At 36.5% G+C, this 17,233-nt stretch overlaps 1 protein-coding gene across 1 annotated transcript in view; it reads left to right on the top strand.

The window, feature by feature from the left end:
* lrp1ab (low density lipoprotein receptor-related protein 1Ab) overlaps nt 1-17,233 on the top strand; it is a 119,674-nt gene that overhangs the window by 30,876 nt on the left and 71,565 nt on the right. Inside the window, exon 3 of the mRNA XM_079587355.1 lies at nt 9,138-9,275. Within this exon, the coding sequence (XP_079443481.1) occupies nt 9,138-9,275 (138 nt within the window). The remainder of the gene's footprint in view (nt 1-9,137; nt 9,276-17,233) is intronic.

The raw sequence follows: 17,233 nt of genomic DNA on the forward strand, positions 1-17,233 counted from the left end.
CTGGGTGTAAATCAGTTTTTTTTTCAACAAACCTGGCGCCCAATGTAGGTCTTGTTTATATCTTTAAGTAGGTCAGTATATCATTATAAAAGCACTGTGATAAGAGACAAGAGCTCTGAGGAACTCCTGTTTCTCTCTCTCTCTCTCTCTCTCTCTCTCTCTCTCTCTCTCTCTCTCTCTCTCTCTCTCTCTCTCTCTCTCTCTCTCTCTCTCTCTCTCTCTCTCTCTCTCTCTCTCTCTCTCTCTCTCTCTCTCTCTCTCTCTCTCTCCTTCAAAAACAAAGAAGATTGGGAAGGGTATGGTGATGTTATCTATCACAATTTATAATGCACCTGTAGTAAAAGTCAACTGTTGCATCATGTCTAAATGTGAAGATTGCGCTCTATGCGTGTGGAATTGAAGTTTAAAAGTGTTCAGCAGTCATTTTGTTCATTTTATCAATAACTTGAGTTGAAATAACTATTTATATTAATTTATAATAATATATGTAGTAAAATAGCAATAATAATTATTTTTATTAACATATTTAAATGTTATATATATTTGATATGTAAATATTCAAAGTTAGATTTTTTTTTTATACGTTTTTTAAACCCTAACACTTAAAAAAATAAATTAGGTCCCTTTTTGGCATGTTTGTGTTTAGTTGTTTTGTTTTCATTGATTATTGTGAAATGAAACATCATTGGATTTTCTTGTTTGATAATTGCTGCCACTTCCATACATGGGTACTTGTGCCCATCGTTAGTATGTGTAAGCGCCAGCCTTAGAAGTATGCCATAGTGAGTCATCCCGCTTTTTTATTTTGTCTTGTGTCTTAATTGCACGACTGTTCCCAGGTGTCTTACCTAAGCTGCAATTACCCTCCAGAGGTAAAGACAGACTCTCACAGTCTGCCTGTTTCAGGGATTCACGCTGCACGCCAGTGGAGCTCATCTGACTCCTCTTTCCCAGGCAGACTCAAAGAAGCTAAATGAGATATCAAATTCTCTTTCTGACATTTTTCCAGTTTTGTTCTTCTGTCCTCTCTCATTTGCGGCTTTTCTGTGAATTTGTTTCTGTGTCTTTGCCTTTAATTTGACTCTTCAGCTATGTTCCAAACCCTTGTAAGCCACCTATCTAGAAGGCATGTTTAGAAATCAGTGGCTGTCCCAATCAGTAAGCAGCAAATTTATACAGTTTTACAGGGGTAGTTAATAAATTGTCATATTTACATAGACTGTAAAAAAAGTGTGAAATCTACAGTAAAAAATGTCAGCTGTGGTTGGCAGAAATGTACAGTTTTCTTTTAACTTAGTTTTAAGGTAATTAGCATATTTCATAAGCTGAAATAATATTAATATGCCGTTATTACTTCATATGTACTTTATATAATTATAATATACTGACAACCCCCTTAAAAACAGATGGTATAGAGAAAAACACTTGGTGAATCAAAGTTCATCACTCACAGATTTTTCACAAGCTGCGGTAAATACAAATATAGGTGCACAGTTTCAGTAACACACATATACTAAAATTATGCAATAAACATACAACATTTAACAACATAAGATGTACATAACTGATAAAAAAATATACCAGTATATATATATAAGAAACCGTTATTTCAATGGAAAAAAAAAATCAAATATGAGCTGCCAAACAGAGAATTTTGGGAATGTCAAATAAAACAAATTCACTGTACATGTTTAGGAAACTGTACATTTAACCATATTTTACTATAAAATTACATGAAAAGTACTGTTATATCTATTAATTTTTTTCACCATATAGAGTAAAGGAACTTGCAATTAATAGGTTTTTACCGTAGCATTTTTTGTCTTGTACCTTAAAAATTACGAATTTTCGCACATCACAAAAAAGTTGAATTTTTAATCAGGCACCAAATAGACTACACATTACATTCTTTCAGCTAATAGAATAATTTTGCAGGGGGGTATTGTTTGGATTAGCAATCCCTGTTCTATTTATTTATTTAACTCCAATTACAACCAGATTTTTCATTTTTTTGTGTGTAGAATATGACAGAATGATTTTATGGCCAGCATGATTGTGGTCAGGGCAGACGCTTTAGTGGAGAATTAACTTTCATCTGTATGGGTCACTTTTGGGCCATGGAAGAAATGTAATTTTAAAGAAATGTAATTTTAAAAAAAAGAGACACTAACTTCACAAAATGTTTTGGTAAATCAGCAGTCTTGTTCCAGAAAGCTCTGGGGAAAGGAGAGTGCTCGGCGTGGGGCCACATGCATTCGAGTGTGTATGTAAATGCTGCCTTTTCACATTCAGATGCTGTTTTAAACTCTTTGATTGAATGGGTGAGGAGGAGTGATTATTCAGTGTAATTTGCACTTGTGTAAGGCTGTTGCCACCCACAGCCGCCCCTGAGGAGACTGATATCTATCCGTGTCATTACAGCCATTACTTGGACTGAGAGAAGGTCATCAGACATGTGACCTGCAGGAAAAGGTGAAATATGGATAACTAGTTTTATCTCACATGATTTTGTCACAGATTGGTAGAGGTCAACCAATAATAGATTTTACCATTTCTGAAAGTGCGGAAAAAAATTATTTGATTTACTTTAAAAAATAAAACATCTGCATATAATTAATAATTATTTAGTTATGGAAAAAATTACATGTTAAAATGATTAACGCATTTAACGCACACACCACAGACCTACCTAGGTTATCTTGCGTTTCATACAGTGGATTGGTGATGAACATGATGCAGGGGAACAGCTCACTGCATGATGTAGCTTATAGAATGCAGTTATAAAATACACATACTTATGTGTCAAAGTGCCCATATATTTGTAAGTCCACAAAGTCATGTATGTCATAAGTGAACAAACAGTTGAGAAAGAAAACACTCGAGTATATTGGATCTGTGCAGTCACGTTTTTCTCAATGCATGTAGACATGGTCAAGACAATCGACTGAAGTTATGCGCTTCAGAATTGGGGAAAAGATGATTTAAGCAACTTGGTATGGTTTTTGGTGCCAGGTGGGGCAGTCTGAGTATTTCAGAAACCAAAGATCTACTGGTATTTTCATGCACAACCATCTCTAGGGTTTATAGCGAATGTCTGAAAAAGAGAAAATATCAAGTGAGCAGCAGTTCTGTGGGTGAAAATGCCTTGTTAACGTCAGAGGAGAACGGCTGGACTGGTTCCAGGTGATAGAAAGGCAACAGTAACTCAAATAACCACTCGTTACAACCGATGTCTGCAGAAGAGCATTTCTGAATGAACAACATGTTCTGCTGCGTCATTCAGATGGCAGGGTCAGGATTTGGCGTAAACAACATGAAAGTATGGATCCTTTCCTGCCTTGTATCAACAGTTCAGGCTGCAGATGGTGTAATGGTGTGAGGGAGATTTTCTTGGCACACTTTGGGCCCCTTATTACCAATTGAGCATCGTTTAAACACCACAGCCTACCTGAGGGCACCAATAGATCACCTTTGGGATGTGGTGGAACAGGAGATTCAAATCATGGATGTGCATCCGACAAACCTGCAGCAAAAAACTAAAGTAAACTAGCCAGAAAATGACACACAAACTTTCTTTTAGTTTATTATGTAATACACAGACAGGTAGCCTATATAGGCTCTAGCACTAGCCAAATCATACCCAAGTGTGCGTTTTCTTTTAATCCGCAGAGTTTGCTGTCTTGTAAACTTATCGAAGTATGACAAACTACATGATCTGATCCGTTTCTTGGCTGTTTATTGTTCACCCTTTACCTTCCCATGTTAACAATAGAGTTGTTTTTGCTAGACCCTCTGTTATTCTGACTATGAAGTGATTAACAGTTTGGATTTTTAGGATGTCAATAATCAGTTTGCATTGCAATATGTCTTTTTTTTATTGTTCAGAATTTAAATTAAAATTGTAATTATATTTTTGCTTTGTTCAAATTCATATCCTATCTTGAAGTGAATTAGATGGTTATTATATTATACCTGTAACAGTTGCGTTCACTAGTTATATCTATATAACATCAGCAGGTTATACTTATATCTATAACAGTTGGGTTCGCATGTTATAATATATCAGAGTAAATTGTAAAAAGTGGTTAACTGATTTTGTAAAAAAATATATATATATTTGAGCTAACATTGGTGTAACCTTCTTTTATCAGAAACGTTTATTAATATAAATTATTTTTTAATTTAGTTAAATAATAATATAATTATTGCCTATGAGTCATAAAACAATAAAAGTGTATTTAGTTTTATAATTTATTTCAACGTTAAGATTATCTTAATATGCCCACAAGTCTGTAGTATTTTAAACCAATCAAGGTCTAGTCAGATAAATGTTTCAGTTGCCATATGCATTATATTTATCAGTATTTATTTATTCATTTATTCTCCTTACTATTGTTTTTTTTATTTATTTTTTATCAAAATGATAGACATTACTTTGAATATGTCTGTCAATGTTTTTAAGAATTCAATGATAGAAATGTTTTGTTTAAACTTTAAAGACACCTATAATAAATATAATATAAAGGTGTAATAGAATATGTAAATGAATGGAAGTGTAGGTATGAACTATTCTCTGTTGTTGAGGAATGACCTTGGTAGCTATTGGGTGTAATGAGTATTCTGGATAGCAGAAACCAAGATCAGAGGTGCGTTTCAACGCCTGACCCGATTCATCTGTTATTGGGAACAGGAACAGAAGGTTTGCAAGGACATTGCGTTAATGGCATGTCATCGCTGACCCTGGATCAGCTGGACAAAGACAGCATAAAATTAAGTCTCAAAAAAAGAGACTCCACTGTGGCGGTGAAGATAACGGAAGGTCAAGGACAATTTGTTTAAAGACCAATTTGTTCTGCTCTCAAGCTTTTTGGCGAGCACACGGTAAAGGAAGTGACGGCCATTGGAGGAATAAATAATTCAGATAGTTTCTAACGCATCTCAAATATTGTAGCATTTATTTTACATGACGTGTGAAAAATGCTTGTAATATGCACAGGGCAAATGTTACCGCTGGGGCCAGTGCAGGCAGACATTATTATGGGCCTGTCAGTATGCTGGGTGTGTTCATCAGAGCTGAAAGTAGGATGAATGAGACGGAGAGACAGAAACGGACCCCTTAAGTGGGGGGAGGAAACGGTGCATCTTACACAAACACTCAATTAACAAGAGCACAACAGGGAAGCCAAATGGGAGATCATTATGTAACTAGAGGTAAGGATAGGGTAAGCTGAGTTTAGACACACATATACTGACTGCTCACATAGTATTTAGACTCCCTGTGGCTCTGGTCAAATGCTTAAGTACAGCTCATCTTGACAGAGCCCAGTTTTACTCGGTCATCTTTTCCAGCCATGGGAAAGCAAACTTCATAATGACCAAAAATTGTTTGCAAAAAGGGGAAAGATAGTTTTGGACACTTGTATTTTCTTTAATAAAAATAAAATAAAATAAAAAATAAATATTTATTTTAAAAAAAAATATTATATATTTCATCCTATATTTCTTAAAATATAGGACCATTCTAATTTTTCGCATTTATTTATTTTCATGTCTATATTATATTATTGATCGGCTTACTTTTAGAAGAAGAAAACAAAACAATACCATTCAGATTTTTTCATTTACAGTACATAATTTTTTTCAGTTGAGAAATCATATTTAAACACTTAAATTATTTTGACTTTTTTTGTAATTAATATTATTGTTATAAAGCACTATAACGATATTATAAGCATAAATTAAAGATGGTACAAATGAACAAAGTAGCACATTTCCAATTATATATAATATTTTTTATTATGTGTAATGAAAATGGCAGACTACTTAATTTTGAGTCAAATAATGTCACTGTACAAAAACCATCCTAAATATAGTCTTACTTTTCTTTCTTACAATTTTTTTGGGTGAAATATGACTTTTGATGTATTTATGAGGGTTCATGAGGTTCATCCATTTGTCATGTTCTTTTGACATGTTAGATGGTTAGTTTAATTATTTAAAGCATTTGTTTTCTTTACCAATATAGCCTTATATCTGTTTATCTGTGGATGTCCACCTCCCCTCCTCTCTCTCTTTAGTTTCCCCCTCTCTCTCTGTTGTGTTTAGTGCATGTGCTTCAGGCGCAGGAAGGAAGCAGTCGTCGCCTGTTTGAAAGGGCTCCTGTTAGCAAACGGCCAACGACTTCCCAGTTCACTCTAAGATCACAGAGATCTGCCTCCAATTCACTCACACACACTCATTGTGAACATCCGTCTGTCTGCTCCCCCTGTTTGTTTTCCTCTTTTGCAAAACCGCTTTAACATGGCCCTTTATTATTGTTCTCTTTTCCATTTCTTTAAACTTTTTGTGGGCACAACTTGAGATTTAGTAGTTAGTCATTCTATTTGCGCAGAATTCTGATTAGTTGGGGAGTTTTGTTCAGATCGGCCTCTTCTTTTCCACACTAGTCACAGAATCTTTTAGCCTGGTGCTTCAGAAGGGTAACGGTGGCTGAAGAGACGTTTGAACTTGAAGAGCTGGATTTAGGCTGTGCTTGAACTGTTATCCTGTCAGCAATACCTGAGAGGGAAGGATCTCGAAGCTTTAATATAAAACACAGAGAGGTGGGGAGAGGGTCAGAGAAAGAGCCCATAGTGATTTTCAATAGATACTTAACATCTATGTAGTGAGTACTAGTAGCATGCATCAAATTGCTGCTCGTTGTTTACAGTTGAAGGCATTATTTGCTCTGGTATACTTTTTTTTATTTTTTTATTTTTTTATTTTTTTTAAAGTTGTCATGTGATTACCTAGAGAAGTCATATCATTATGGGCAGGTAGTGTATCTTGATACAGATCAAGATTAGCAGATTAGCACTGTTGCTCATGGTAATATTTATACAAAAGATTAAAAAGAAGACAATTTCATCAAAAGTATGTGTAGTGTTGCTGCGTGGTTGTGTAGATTGTAGCTAGATAGAGTGTGTCTGGCTTCAATTCACTTTATAACTAAATGGAATAGGCAGTGTGACCACGAGGAAGGATTAGATGAAGTTTAACATGCAGATGCAAGTGACTTTGAACTTTCTACAATAAAAAAAACGTTTAATATTAATTGTATTTTATAAGCTACACATTTTCCAGGTGTCCGACCCCTGGTCTGTTTAGAGCTCTCTGGGATTTGTCATACTGGTTTCGCTTCTCTCATAACAGCTGATAGATGGAAGCCGTCATGTGATATGAATCAGAACCATTATAAATATGAGACTGGAGTGTTAATAAAAGAGGAAGGTACACAATGTTCCTTCCTGAATTTAGTGGAACAGATGAAATTAAACAGAGCCCGGTTTGGAAAGATGGGGGCTGTTCAGATCCAGTTTTGTTGGTGTTGCTGAAAAGCTTTAGTACAGAAATGGAAGTATTCATTGTGATCTTTGGAGTTACAGAAGCAAAATTGTACAGTTATGGGATGATATTCATATCTCAAGATTTAAAAATGTTTGTTATCTTTATTCAAAATGTAGAAGCCTTTTTTCCTCGTTTGAAGACTGTGTGGGTGGAGAAAAATACCCTCATTCGCCCACTTTTCACAAATCCAGTCAAATCCAGTCAAATCCCAATGGATCATATTCCACTCTAGATGATCTCACAATGAACATCTTTCCTTATGAAAATGTTACATTACATGAGTTTTAATTGTTTTTTTGCAGATCTGGTCTTTGACGGTTCGATCAGAATATTTTCATTCAGCTTTTATTCCGTTTCTTGAGAATAGAATTTGAGCACCAATGGGAGCTGTTTTATGGGTCTTTTCCAAAAGCATAGATGGAACCTTTTGAATATTCTATGTAGGTAGCATTATGAGGCCTTAAACTGCTTCCTACATAGACAGCTCACTAGCTTTTGGAACAGCTATAATGTTGCCCTTGGTATAAAAATTAAAGCTCTGCCGGGGCCTCCCACAGAAAGAGAATTTCCAGTCTGTTTTTGCCAAGCTTTAATGAACCAAATAAGCACGTTGGCCCCTTCATTTCCGTCCCAGAAGATACTCATACATGTGGTATTAAGAGAGCAGAGAAACCTAATGGACCTTCAGAAGGAGCTGTTTGGTGCAGTGTTAGCCCAGCTATATGGGAGGTGAATTCCCCCTCCTTTTCTTGTGTTTTTCTAAAATGGGTCAGCAGATGTTATGAGTAGAAGTGGAGGAGAAGAGAGAAAAATATCCAAGATAAACAATTTGCTTTGCAGTGTAGGCCGCAAAGAGAGAGAACGGCTCCGAACAAAAGCGATGCTATGAACGGTTTGTTTTCTTTTTGTTTTCTGGATGGAGAGAGCAAGTTATAGTCTTACCAATTATTTTTTTAGGCAATAGTTCTTTGTTGTGGTCTCAATTATAACTTGTGGTTGTTTGTTTTATTTAACCATTTTGGTGACAATGTTAGTAGTGTCTTAGTTTTTTATTTGGTCCTTTTAGTAACTTTTGCTCTCCTACCATCTGAAAGATGTTACTGATGCTGGAAATGTGCAAGCAGATTAAGACACGCATATTAAACTTTATAAAAAACTCATTGGACTTTCATTGAGCATTAAGAACAGTGTTGATATTGCCAACTATAATGAATTTTTTTAAAAAAATAAAATATAATATTAAATGGAAAAACTTAAATGATAAATAGAAATGTTGCCTTGATAGGTTGCCTTAACTGAAATTGTTTTTTAAAGTTAAAGTAGGCTTCTAAAATCAATAAACTTAAAACTGATATAAATAGAAATTAAAGATAAATAAAAATATGAAAATAATTTTTTTGCCAATTGCACCAATGAAAAACATAACATTTTACAAGTGTCCTTTTTTGACTAAACTTTACTGTCTCTGCCTGCAAGTTACGTCTCAAAGGTTTGACAAATGGTGAAAACCGTAAGAAGGATGATTTCAAAGAGTGATTTGAAGCTCAAATCCACATATTCTCACACTCCGTCCCATTACGAGTCTGTTGTCAATGAAGTGTGCAAGTTGCCATGAGTGGCATCACTCAGGTGCTAGCTTTGTTAACTCTCTAAAAGAAATAGACATGACTTGTTAAACTAGCTGTTGAACGGAGCTGCAACTCTTTGTATCGTTGAAGCGTGTTGACTTGTTTGTTGTGTACCTCTTGCAGGCCATCACACCCAGGTGTCACAGTGCCCTCCCAACGAGTTTGAGTGTCGAGGAACAGATGTGTGCATTCACCTGAGCAAGCTGTGTGACGGCGTCCCAGACTGCACAGATGGGCGTGACGAGGGGCCGCACTGTCGAGGTAACACACATGCAGACAAATCACAGTTTTTAGGTTTTTTTGGTCTAGTTGAAGTTTGGGATTGATGAGCTCTTAAGTCAGTTTCCACTTAATCAGTGCCATGTTAGTATATCAGTACCAGTATATTAGCTAAGCCAGTATTAGAGAATATGGGGCCAGCTGATATAACCATCATTAGCCCAATCGGACCCATACGTATGTTCTTACATTCCAACAATCTTTATTACTTGCATTCTTAATGATTTAGTTTTCTGTGGTGTTTTCTGAATTTGGCTGAATATTGCTGTTATCTAGCTGAATGACACTTGAGTTTGTCAAAATGATGAGTGACTTAATTCATTTTAGTATAGTTATTTGATTTAATATATATTGGTGATATAATATATTGTCTTACCTGCTAAGGATAACACACCGTTGCCATGAAAAACAGAGCGTTGCCATGGACACAGTGTTCTTTAGCGGAAGCAATACAATCGTTTTTAAATCAATAAACTCCTTTTTTTAAATCAATATTTTGTGTCAAATTATTGATTTATTCGGTAGGTAGCCATGTAATAAGCGGGATAATGTAGAGCGAGGCGGTTGTTATAGCGAATACAACATTATCCCTTTTATTTTTTTATTTAAAGTGGTTATATTGGTGGGACAAGTTGTTGGCAAGTAAAATATGCTCTAGCACAAGAAATCCATAGGTGAGCCCTGACAGTCTTTTAGGCAGAGCTATCATAACTAGTCGCCGTCATGCCAATATCTGTGTTTGAAACCCCTGTGTCCACAAAGATTTGGCTTCTGAGTATGGTTAGTATCAACCTCACATGAGTTATCATGCACTCATCTTGTTTGTCCAAAGTCCAGAGATACTCTGTCTGATTTGGCTGACCTATATTTTTAAAGTAATGATCCGGCCACTTATCAAGTAATGGATAGAAATCAGACCGACAGTTAAATCTCATTTTAAAAGGAAGGCTTGGATAGTCAGGTCAAATAAATCCCCGTAATGTAAGTCCTGTCCTATCCACCGCCATCATTCCATACTGATGGAATGTTAGAATGACAGACTGGGCCTGAGGTTTTAAAGCCCGAATGATAAATAATGTACCTTCCTGACCTGGCCCTTGGCCAGCGATTTGAGCCTAGACACACACACACTTCACTTGTCTTCTCGCTTAAATGCCGACCCTTTGAACCCCGAGGTAAACACTCACCCACTCTCCCACACAAACCCCTTGCACACAAACATACGCCTTTCATATGCCTTTCCTGTTGGATGTTTGTTTGTTTGTTCCTGCTTTCACAGGAAAGTTTACCGTTTCACAAGCATTGCTTGTGATTCACTGGAACAGACATGGAGAGTGTGCAAGAAACTTAGCTGCAGTTTTCAAAACATGCTTTGTCAGTCTATATTTCTAAGTAATTATCACAGAGTTGTTGACAAGTGGGGTAAGGCATGAATTTATGACTGTGTGATACTTCTAGCTGCTATGTTAACAAAGTAGTGGGTTAGGATCAAGAAATCAGTGATGGGAACGCTAACAACTCAGCCAACCTCTGAAATGAGCCATGCTTCTGCTAGTCTGGTTCATCTTATACTGTGTTTTGTAAATTCAACCCCTCACTGAGCTGGGAACCTTCTCAAAGCTGGTTTGATTGTGTCTTCGCTCCTGGCAGATTTAATTGGCTCCCCACAGTCTTGATTTAATCTTTCTGCGCTGAAGCCTCTCGGAGATGTTTCAAGGTCTGTCCAGTTCCTCCCTCTATGAAAACACGGGCCAAAATCTGTCAGCCCTCTCCAAAATGACTTTCTGATGAGGAACTTTAGATCTGTAGTTTTCACTGTAGGCTGCACTGAAAAGTTGTAAAGAATTGCAGCCTGTGCACATTTCCTACATTTTTTTAGACTCCTCAAACTGGATTATTTCACAACAGAAGGGAGGAACATCTTTATTGGGGAGCGCTAGCCATTTCCCAACTTTTGACCCTATTTTACTGGCAGAGGAATTAGAGATAAGAAATCTGGTGATGTTTTATAGCTGTTGAAGGAAGGCAGAACATTTCAGACTATTTCATTACTTTTATTGCTTTTGTTGGAGTATGTGTATGTGCACGACTGCATGCTAATTGCAGTTCAAGATGCTAACAATGAGTAGTTAAGTTAGCTGTTGATAGTGGAAGTAGCCAACTACACTACATGTTTTAGTCACTAGTTTAGCTATTTCAATTAACAGCGAAAGTCTTCTCATTTGGGTCATTCCGTGGGTTTTTTTCTGGGGGAAAAAGAGGGCAAACATAAATAGTGATAAAGCCAAAGTATTAAATGTCATGGATGTACTGTATATTTACTGAGTAATCCACTATTTTGTAGAGGGTGGGTCAAAATGACAATTTCACCATTAGGAGCCAAAATACAGGTTACACATATTATTTGTAGGTCTATTAATAAAATCCGTTGACTTTAGAAATCTTTGTTTAGCTATCCAATTTTTTTTTAGCTTTATTAGTTTCATTCACTTGCATTTATTAAGGCCCGGAAATACTTCGTTTTCCGAATTCCACAGTCGTGTCTGCACAGCTTTTTAAAGTATACTCAATGTGGATGGACGACTTCCGCACGATCTGCGTGGACAAAGAAAATGGGCTGAACGCAGACGGGGTCCACAGACCATCCCGGTGACAACCGAATGATATATTTTGGCCTTTAGTATCATCAATTTACATTATTACCTCCTTAAGTAACTTAAATGTACAAAACCTTTCAAATGTTTAGGGGCAGTTTGGGAAATAAATTAATACTTTTATTCAGCGAGGGCACATTAAATTGATCAAAAGTGACAGTCAAGACATTTAAACCTTTATTTTTAAATGTTACCTTGACTATGACTTATCTACTTTGAAGCTGTAGATTGTCACGCTACTCATAATTCAGTAATAAGTCAACCCGAAATCAAAATGAACCTATTTACTTTCTTCCTCCATGTGCAAAATTAATCACTCTATCCATGTTTTGTTTGTCTTCATAATCTTTCATCCAAATGCAATAGCTTGTTCTGCCTCTAAAACGCCGCCTTATATTTCAGTCCCTCCAAACTGACTATTTTTCACTACTTTTTCCTTTGTCCTATTTTTTTCCTGTCATTGAACATCCATTTTCTTTTGAAAATACATCCCATTACAGGCTAAATGGTTTAAGAATGCAGTTTTGTTGACTTTGTCAGCTAATGTGGCCATGGTGTCTGTGTTTATCCTGTGTTATTGCTCTGTTAGCTTCACATTAGCTGACCGTTTCTCTGTTCGGCTCATGTTTAGCTTATTCACACAAGAGGCTGTGCACACACACGCAGGCAAATACACAGCACTTACAAGAATGATTAGCCCTTTAAAGTAGAACTTTGCACTGCTATTGGCAAACGCCACTGTGCCTTTCAACTTAATCTGAGCTCATCTTTGGCAATAGCATATCATTCTGGGCAGCGGCTTATCCATTTGTTTCTATTCCGCTGTAGGGCCTCACAATGTTTTCACTGCACTGTTGGATGAGTTTGGCTCTGATCACTGCGTATTATTGCGACAGAACAGGGAGGGCGATCGGGAGTATTGATTCTTGTTTCTAACATTTGTTTGAGTTCATCTTGAGGGCACAAGAAGAAAGTTTTTTTTTATCCGGTTAGGAGTCAATGAACTTCAACATTGGTGTTTTTGTGTGTCCTCAAACTACTTTCTGAAGAAAGGTTTATTATCTTTCCCAGTCATTCCTGAACAAACACGCCACACACAGACCAAAGATGAAGTTCATAAACCCTCTGACTTGACATCTTGTTGTCAGAAAAACTTTCCCCACATTCTCAATTATTACCATACACACATACACAAGCATGCAGGGACCTGCCACCAGACAGCGATATCTCCGACATAAGAAATATTACACACACAAACATGCTACAAAGTGTATTACAAAGTGCCATAAAGTGGTTCAAGGTTGTTGTTGTTGTTTTTTTATGCATGATGGTCATGCAGAGTGGCATAATAATTACTTTCCTTCACAACTAAAACTTTTTTTTTGACGGTCTGCAGTGATTCTACACATTTGAATACTATTTAACTATATACTACAATTCAAATGTCTTGGGTCAGTAAGATGTTTTTTTTTTTTTTTTTTTTTTTAAGAAATTAATACCTTTTATTATGCAAGGATGCATTTATTAAAAGTGATAGTAAAGACATTTATAATGTGGTGTAAGTCGCTTTGGATAAAAGCGTCTGCCTAAATAATCAAATGCAATGTAATGATATTACTTATGCTGATTTGCTGCTCAAGAAACATTCAAAAGATTTTTATTTTGAAAAAAGCTCTCTTCTTTTCAGGGTTTTTTTTTAAGAGAAAAGAACAGCATTTTTTTAAAATAAAACTCTTTTGAATGTTTCTTGAGCAGCAAATCAGCATAAGTAATATCATTACATTACGTTTAATTATTTAGGCAGAAGCTTTTAGTTTTATCTAAAGATTTGTTTAACCCCATAAAGCATTATCTAATATGGTGCTCAAGAATTTCCAGGAAAGCAAGTGAGGAATTTTTCAATTTATTATTTTTAACCCGTATTGAAATGAAGTGGACAGAATTGACTGACTCACTGACATGAATAAATTGACATTGCAAAGCTTATTTTAGAAAAGCGTTTGCTGACTGCCACAGTTTGCTCTGTTGTAAGGCTGTGTGTATAAATGTGACAAATACAGCGTTTTGTCATGCTTCATAGCTACTTGTGGAAATAACTAGCTTTTACTGGAACAGATGGTCAGTAAGTCAGTAGCATCTCTTCTTTTAGTTAGTTATTCCCAAACACTGGCTCGATCTCCCACTCGTCAACTGAAATATTAATAGAAACCACCAAGTGCCAAAATAGGAAGCATGAAATTTTCAGCATTTCCTGTTCTCCTCATGAAGCATGCAGGATGTGTGTCCTGATTCTTTGCCCGTGTTAGGCCAGGCTTGAGAACGAGAGAGCTGGATGTTCAGTAACACGACACATTTCTGAAGAGGTTTTCCTGCTCCAGACATGAGGAACAGAGCTGACCCTGGATCAGCTGTTAGTAGTGCTGTAACAGGTTGAGTGGTTTGCATATGGTGCGGTTGAAGACTGATTTTAGGTCTGGCTGCCAGTGTTTTTGTAGCTGTCGTCTTTGAGAGATTCTGTGGTGTGGTATTAAACCTTCCAACCTTCTCTATCTCTCTTGATCTCTTTATTTTTCTCGCTCTCCATCTTATTTGTTAATTATAATGGAATGTTGGCCGCACGCTTACAGTTCTGAAAATCATTTTCGTTGTACCGATAAACCACAAACACTTGGGTTGCATACCAATCTAAATACCCGCAAGGCACGGCTGTGGAAATTGGAGACTGCATTGCCGGGATGTAAATTCTATCTTACAGGATTATTCCCTGAGTCCCAATGAGTATAGAAAACCTGTGTCAGGGAATTTTTAAATTGTGCTTTAGAAAAATAATTAACTATTTATATTTATATTCCTATCCTCTGCAATCTTTTAAAAATAATAGTAATTATCCAGTGATGACGAATGATTGGAAAATTAAGGGATTTCATTGGTCTAAAGCAGTGGATCTCAACCTTTTTGACCCCAAGGCCCCACATTGTCAACGACAATATTCAAAGACTCGTTTTTTCCCCCCATAATTTGTACCTGCTAAAATAATTTAAATCTTCGCACAAGTAAAATCAATTTAAATCTTGGCACAAGTAAAAAAAAATATATTCATAATTAAAATGTCCGTGGAGATATGTAACTATATTAATTTACATGACTTGTTCTATAAATTAAAATTAGGCTACTGTACAGGAAATTTTGATTCTTTAAAGAAAAAGCTCAATTTTAGCTCAATTTTAGGGCTTGACATAAAATATCTCTGGTCCCCTTGGAAGTTTGCTGAGGTCCCCTAGTAGGCCCGGCCCCAGGGTTGAGAAACACTGCTGTGTTCCATTATATTCAAATGAATGTCTATTGACCTCTTTTGTGGCATACCTCAGTTCGTAAAATAAACAAAAGAAACTCGGTGTTGATAGAAATTCACTTACAATAGACGTCATTGGGTGAACCGTTGCACATTGCTCCATAAATTTCCATTCTAAGTCTTTAACTGTCAATGCATTTTCAGTTTGTTTTTACAAACTCTGCTATTGAACTTGTATTTAACCCGCAACATTCCTTTAATGGGAATCTGTGCCTGCAGAAAGTCCTGTAGCATTCAGCAGAATCGCTTTTTATATGTCAGTTTCACACTTTGCATGTTCATAAATATTCAACTTTTAAATTCCATAATGCTTTCAGCTTTTCGGCAGAGTGTAGTACACGCATTTCACCATACTCAAATTCATTCTGCAGAATTCCACAGATTCCTCCTAAAATCAATCCAGAAGATACAGGAAAAGTCCACAGACTCCGTCTTGACCTGCTCCTGACTGACAGCTTTTCGGGTAGCCAGCGTTATGCCTTGAACTCCCTTGTCTCTGTTTGGAGTAGTTTGTGGGTGTGAGGTCAGTGTATGAGCTGGGGTTGGATGGTATGGGGGAATTGATTCGATTCAGGCCGTAGTGTTTTGCCTGCACATCTTCCTCTCTACACATTCCACAAAAGCCCTATTGTATCCCTCAGTGCCACAGCTTTTTGTGTGATGAGGACTCTCATTGTCCCTGTGCGTACATTTGTGTGTTTGAGACTCTGTCTCCTCCTCTCTGTCCTCTCTTTCTCCTACAGGGTTGCAGTGCATTGTGGGCTGATTGGACTTGAACCTTGTGGTCTCTCCAAATCATAACTGAATGACCGAATGCTTAATAGTGGCAATCATGGCATGAATGAAATTAATTTATATTAATTAATAATTAATACTGTTATTCTGATAGGATGCTTTAAATTTAACAAAAGTTTCAGTTAAGACTTTTACATTCTGACAAGAAAACGATAAAAAAAATGCTGCTCTTTTGAACTTTCCATTTATCAAAGAATCTGGTTTCCACAAAAATATTAAGCAGCATAACATATTTCAACACCGTTTTAGACGGGAGTAATGGCCGTTTTTACTGTATTTTTGATCAAATAAGTTCAGCCTTGGATGAACATAAGAGATTTCTTTCAGAAACATTTGAAAAATCTTAGTGTACTCATGTTGTAAACATTTCTCAAATGCATCTCCATTGACCGTTTTTGATCAGAATTTAAGATGTTCTTAAGATTTAAAACCCTTTTTATATTCACTGCTCTCGATTAGCGTTTATACTAAAAATGCAATTTTGCCTTTCCGTGATTTGAGCGGTTGCGTCGTGATGCATCTACCAAGACTCATCAGACTGTATTTAGCAATGCCGTCTTGTGATCAGATCAACCGAGACGGATGTGCCCGGTATATAAATCCTGTAGGATTTTACAGGAGTTCCTTCAATAAATATTACCATTGTGATTTTGTACGTCCTTGAACCGTTCCCACATTAACATATCAAACAAAAGTATGTTTTGATGGATATGGCTTTCTCAGACCTGTGTGTATCCGGTGGGCACGTAGAGACTTGTTTTTTTGTCTGAGTGAAGCCACAGTCTGAGTTCACACAGAGTTTGGTGGACAGTGATACAGTGTTTGGCAGCACAGCAATACCCACAGTATAAAACCAAGCGCACTCATCTGTGTCCACCCAAACCTTTTAATCATACGCTCTGTGTGTATGTGTTTTTGGTTGGTTGAGCAGAGAAGCCCCTGTTGCGCTTTCATATTGTGCCAAGATGTCCTAAAGGCTTCTATAAGAGCATTAAAGGCTTTTCACTGTACACTGCACACATGGAAATCACATACAATTTCTCTGATATCTCTAAGATATGTGTTACATTTCACACATTTTTGAGAGGACACTTGTAACAGATCGACCTAATGAAGGTAGATGAAGGTCTGGTTTATCT

Source organism: Phoxinus phoxinus (assembly GCF_949152265.1).
Source record: "Phoxinus phoxinus genome assembly, chromosome: 18".
Lineage (NCBI taxonomy): Eukaryota > Metazoa > Chordata > Actinopteri > Cypriniformes > Leuciscidae > Phoxinus > Phoxinus phoxinus.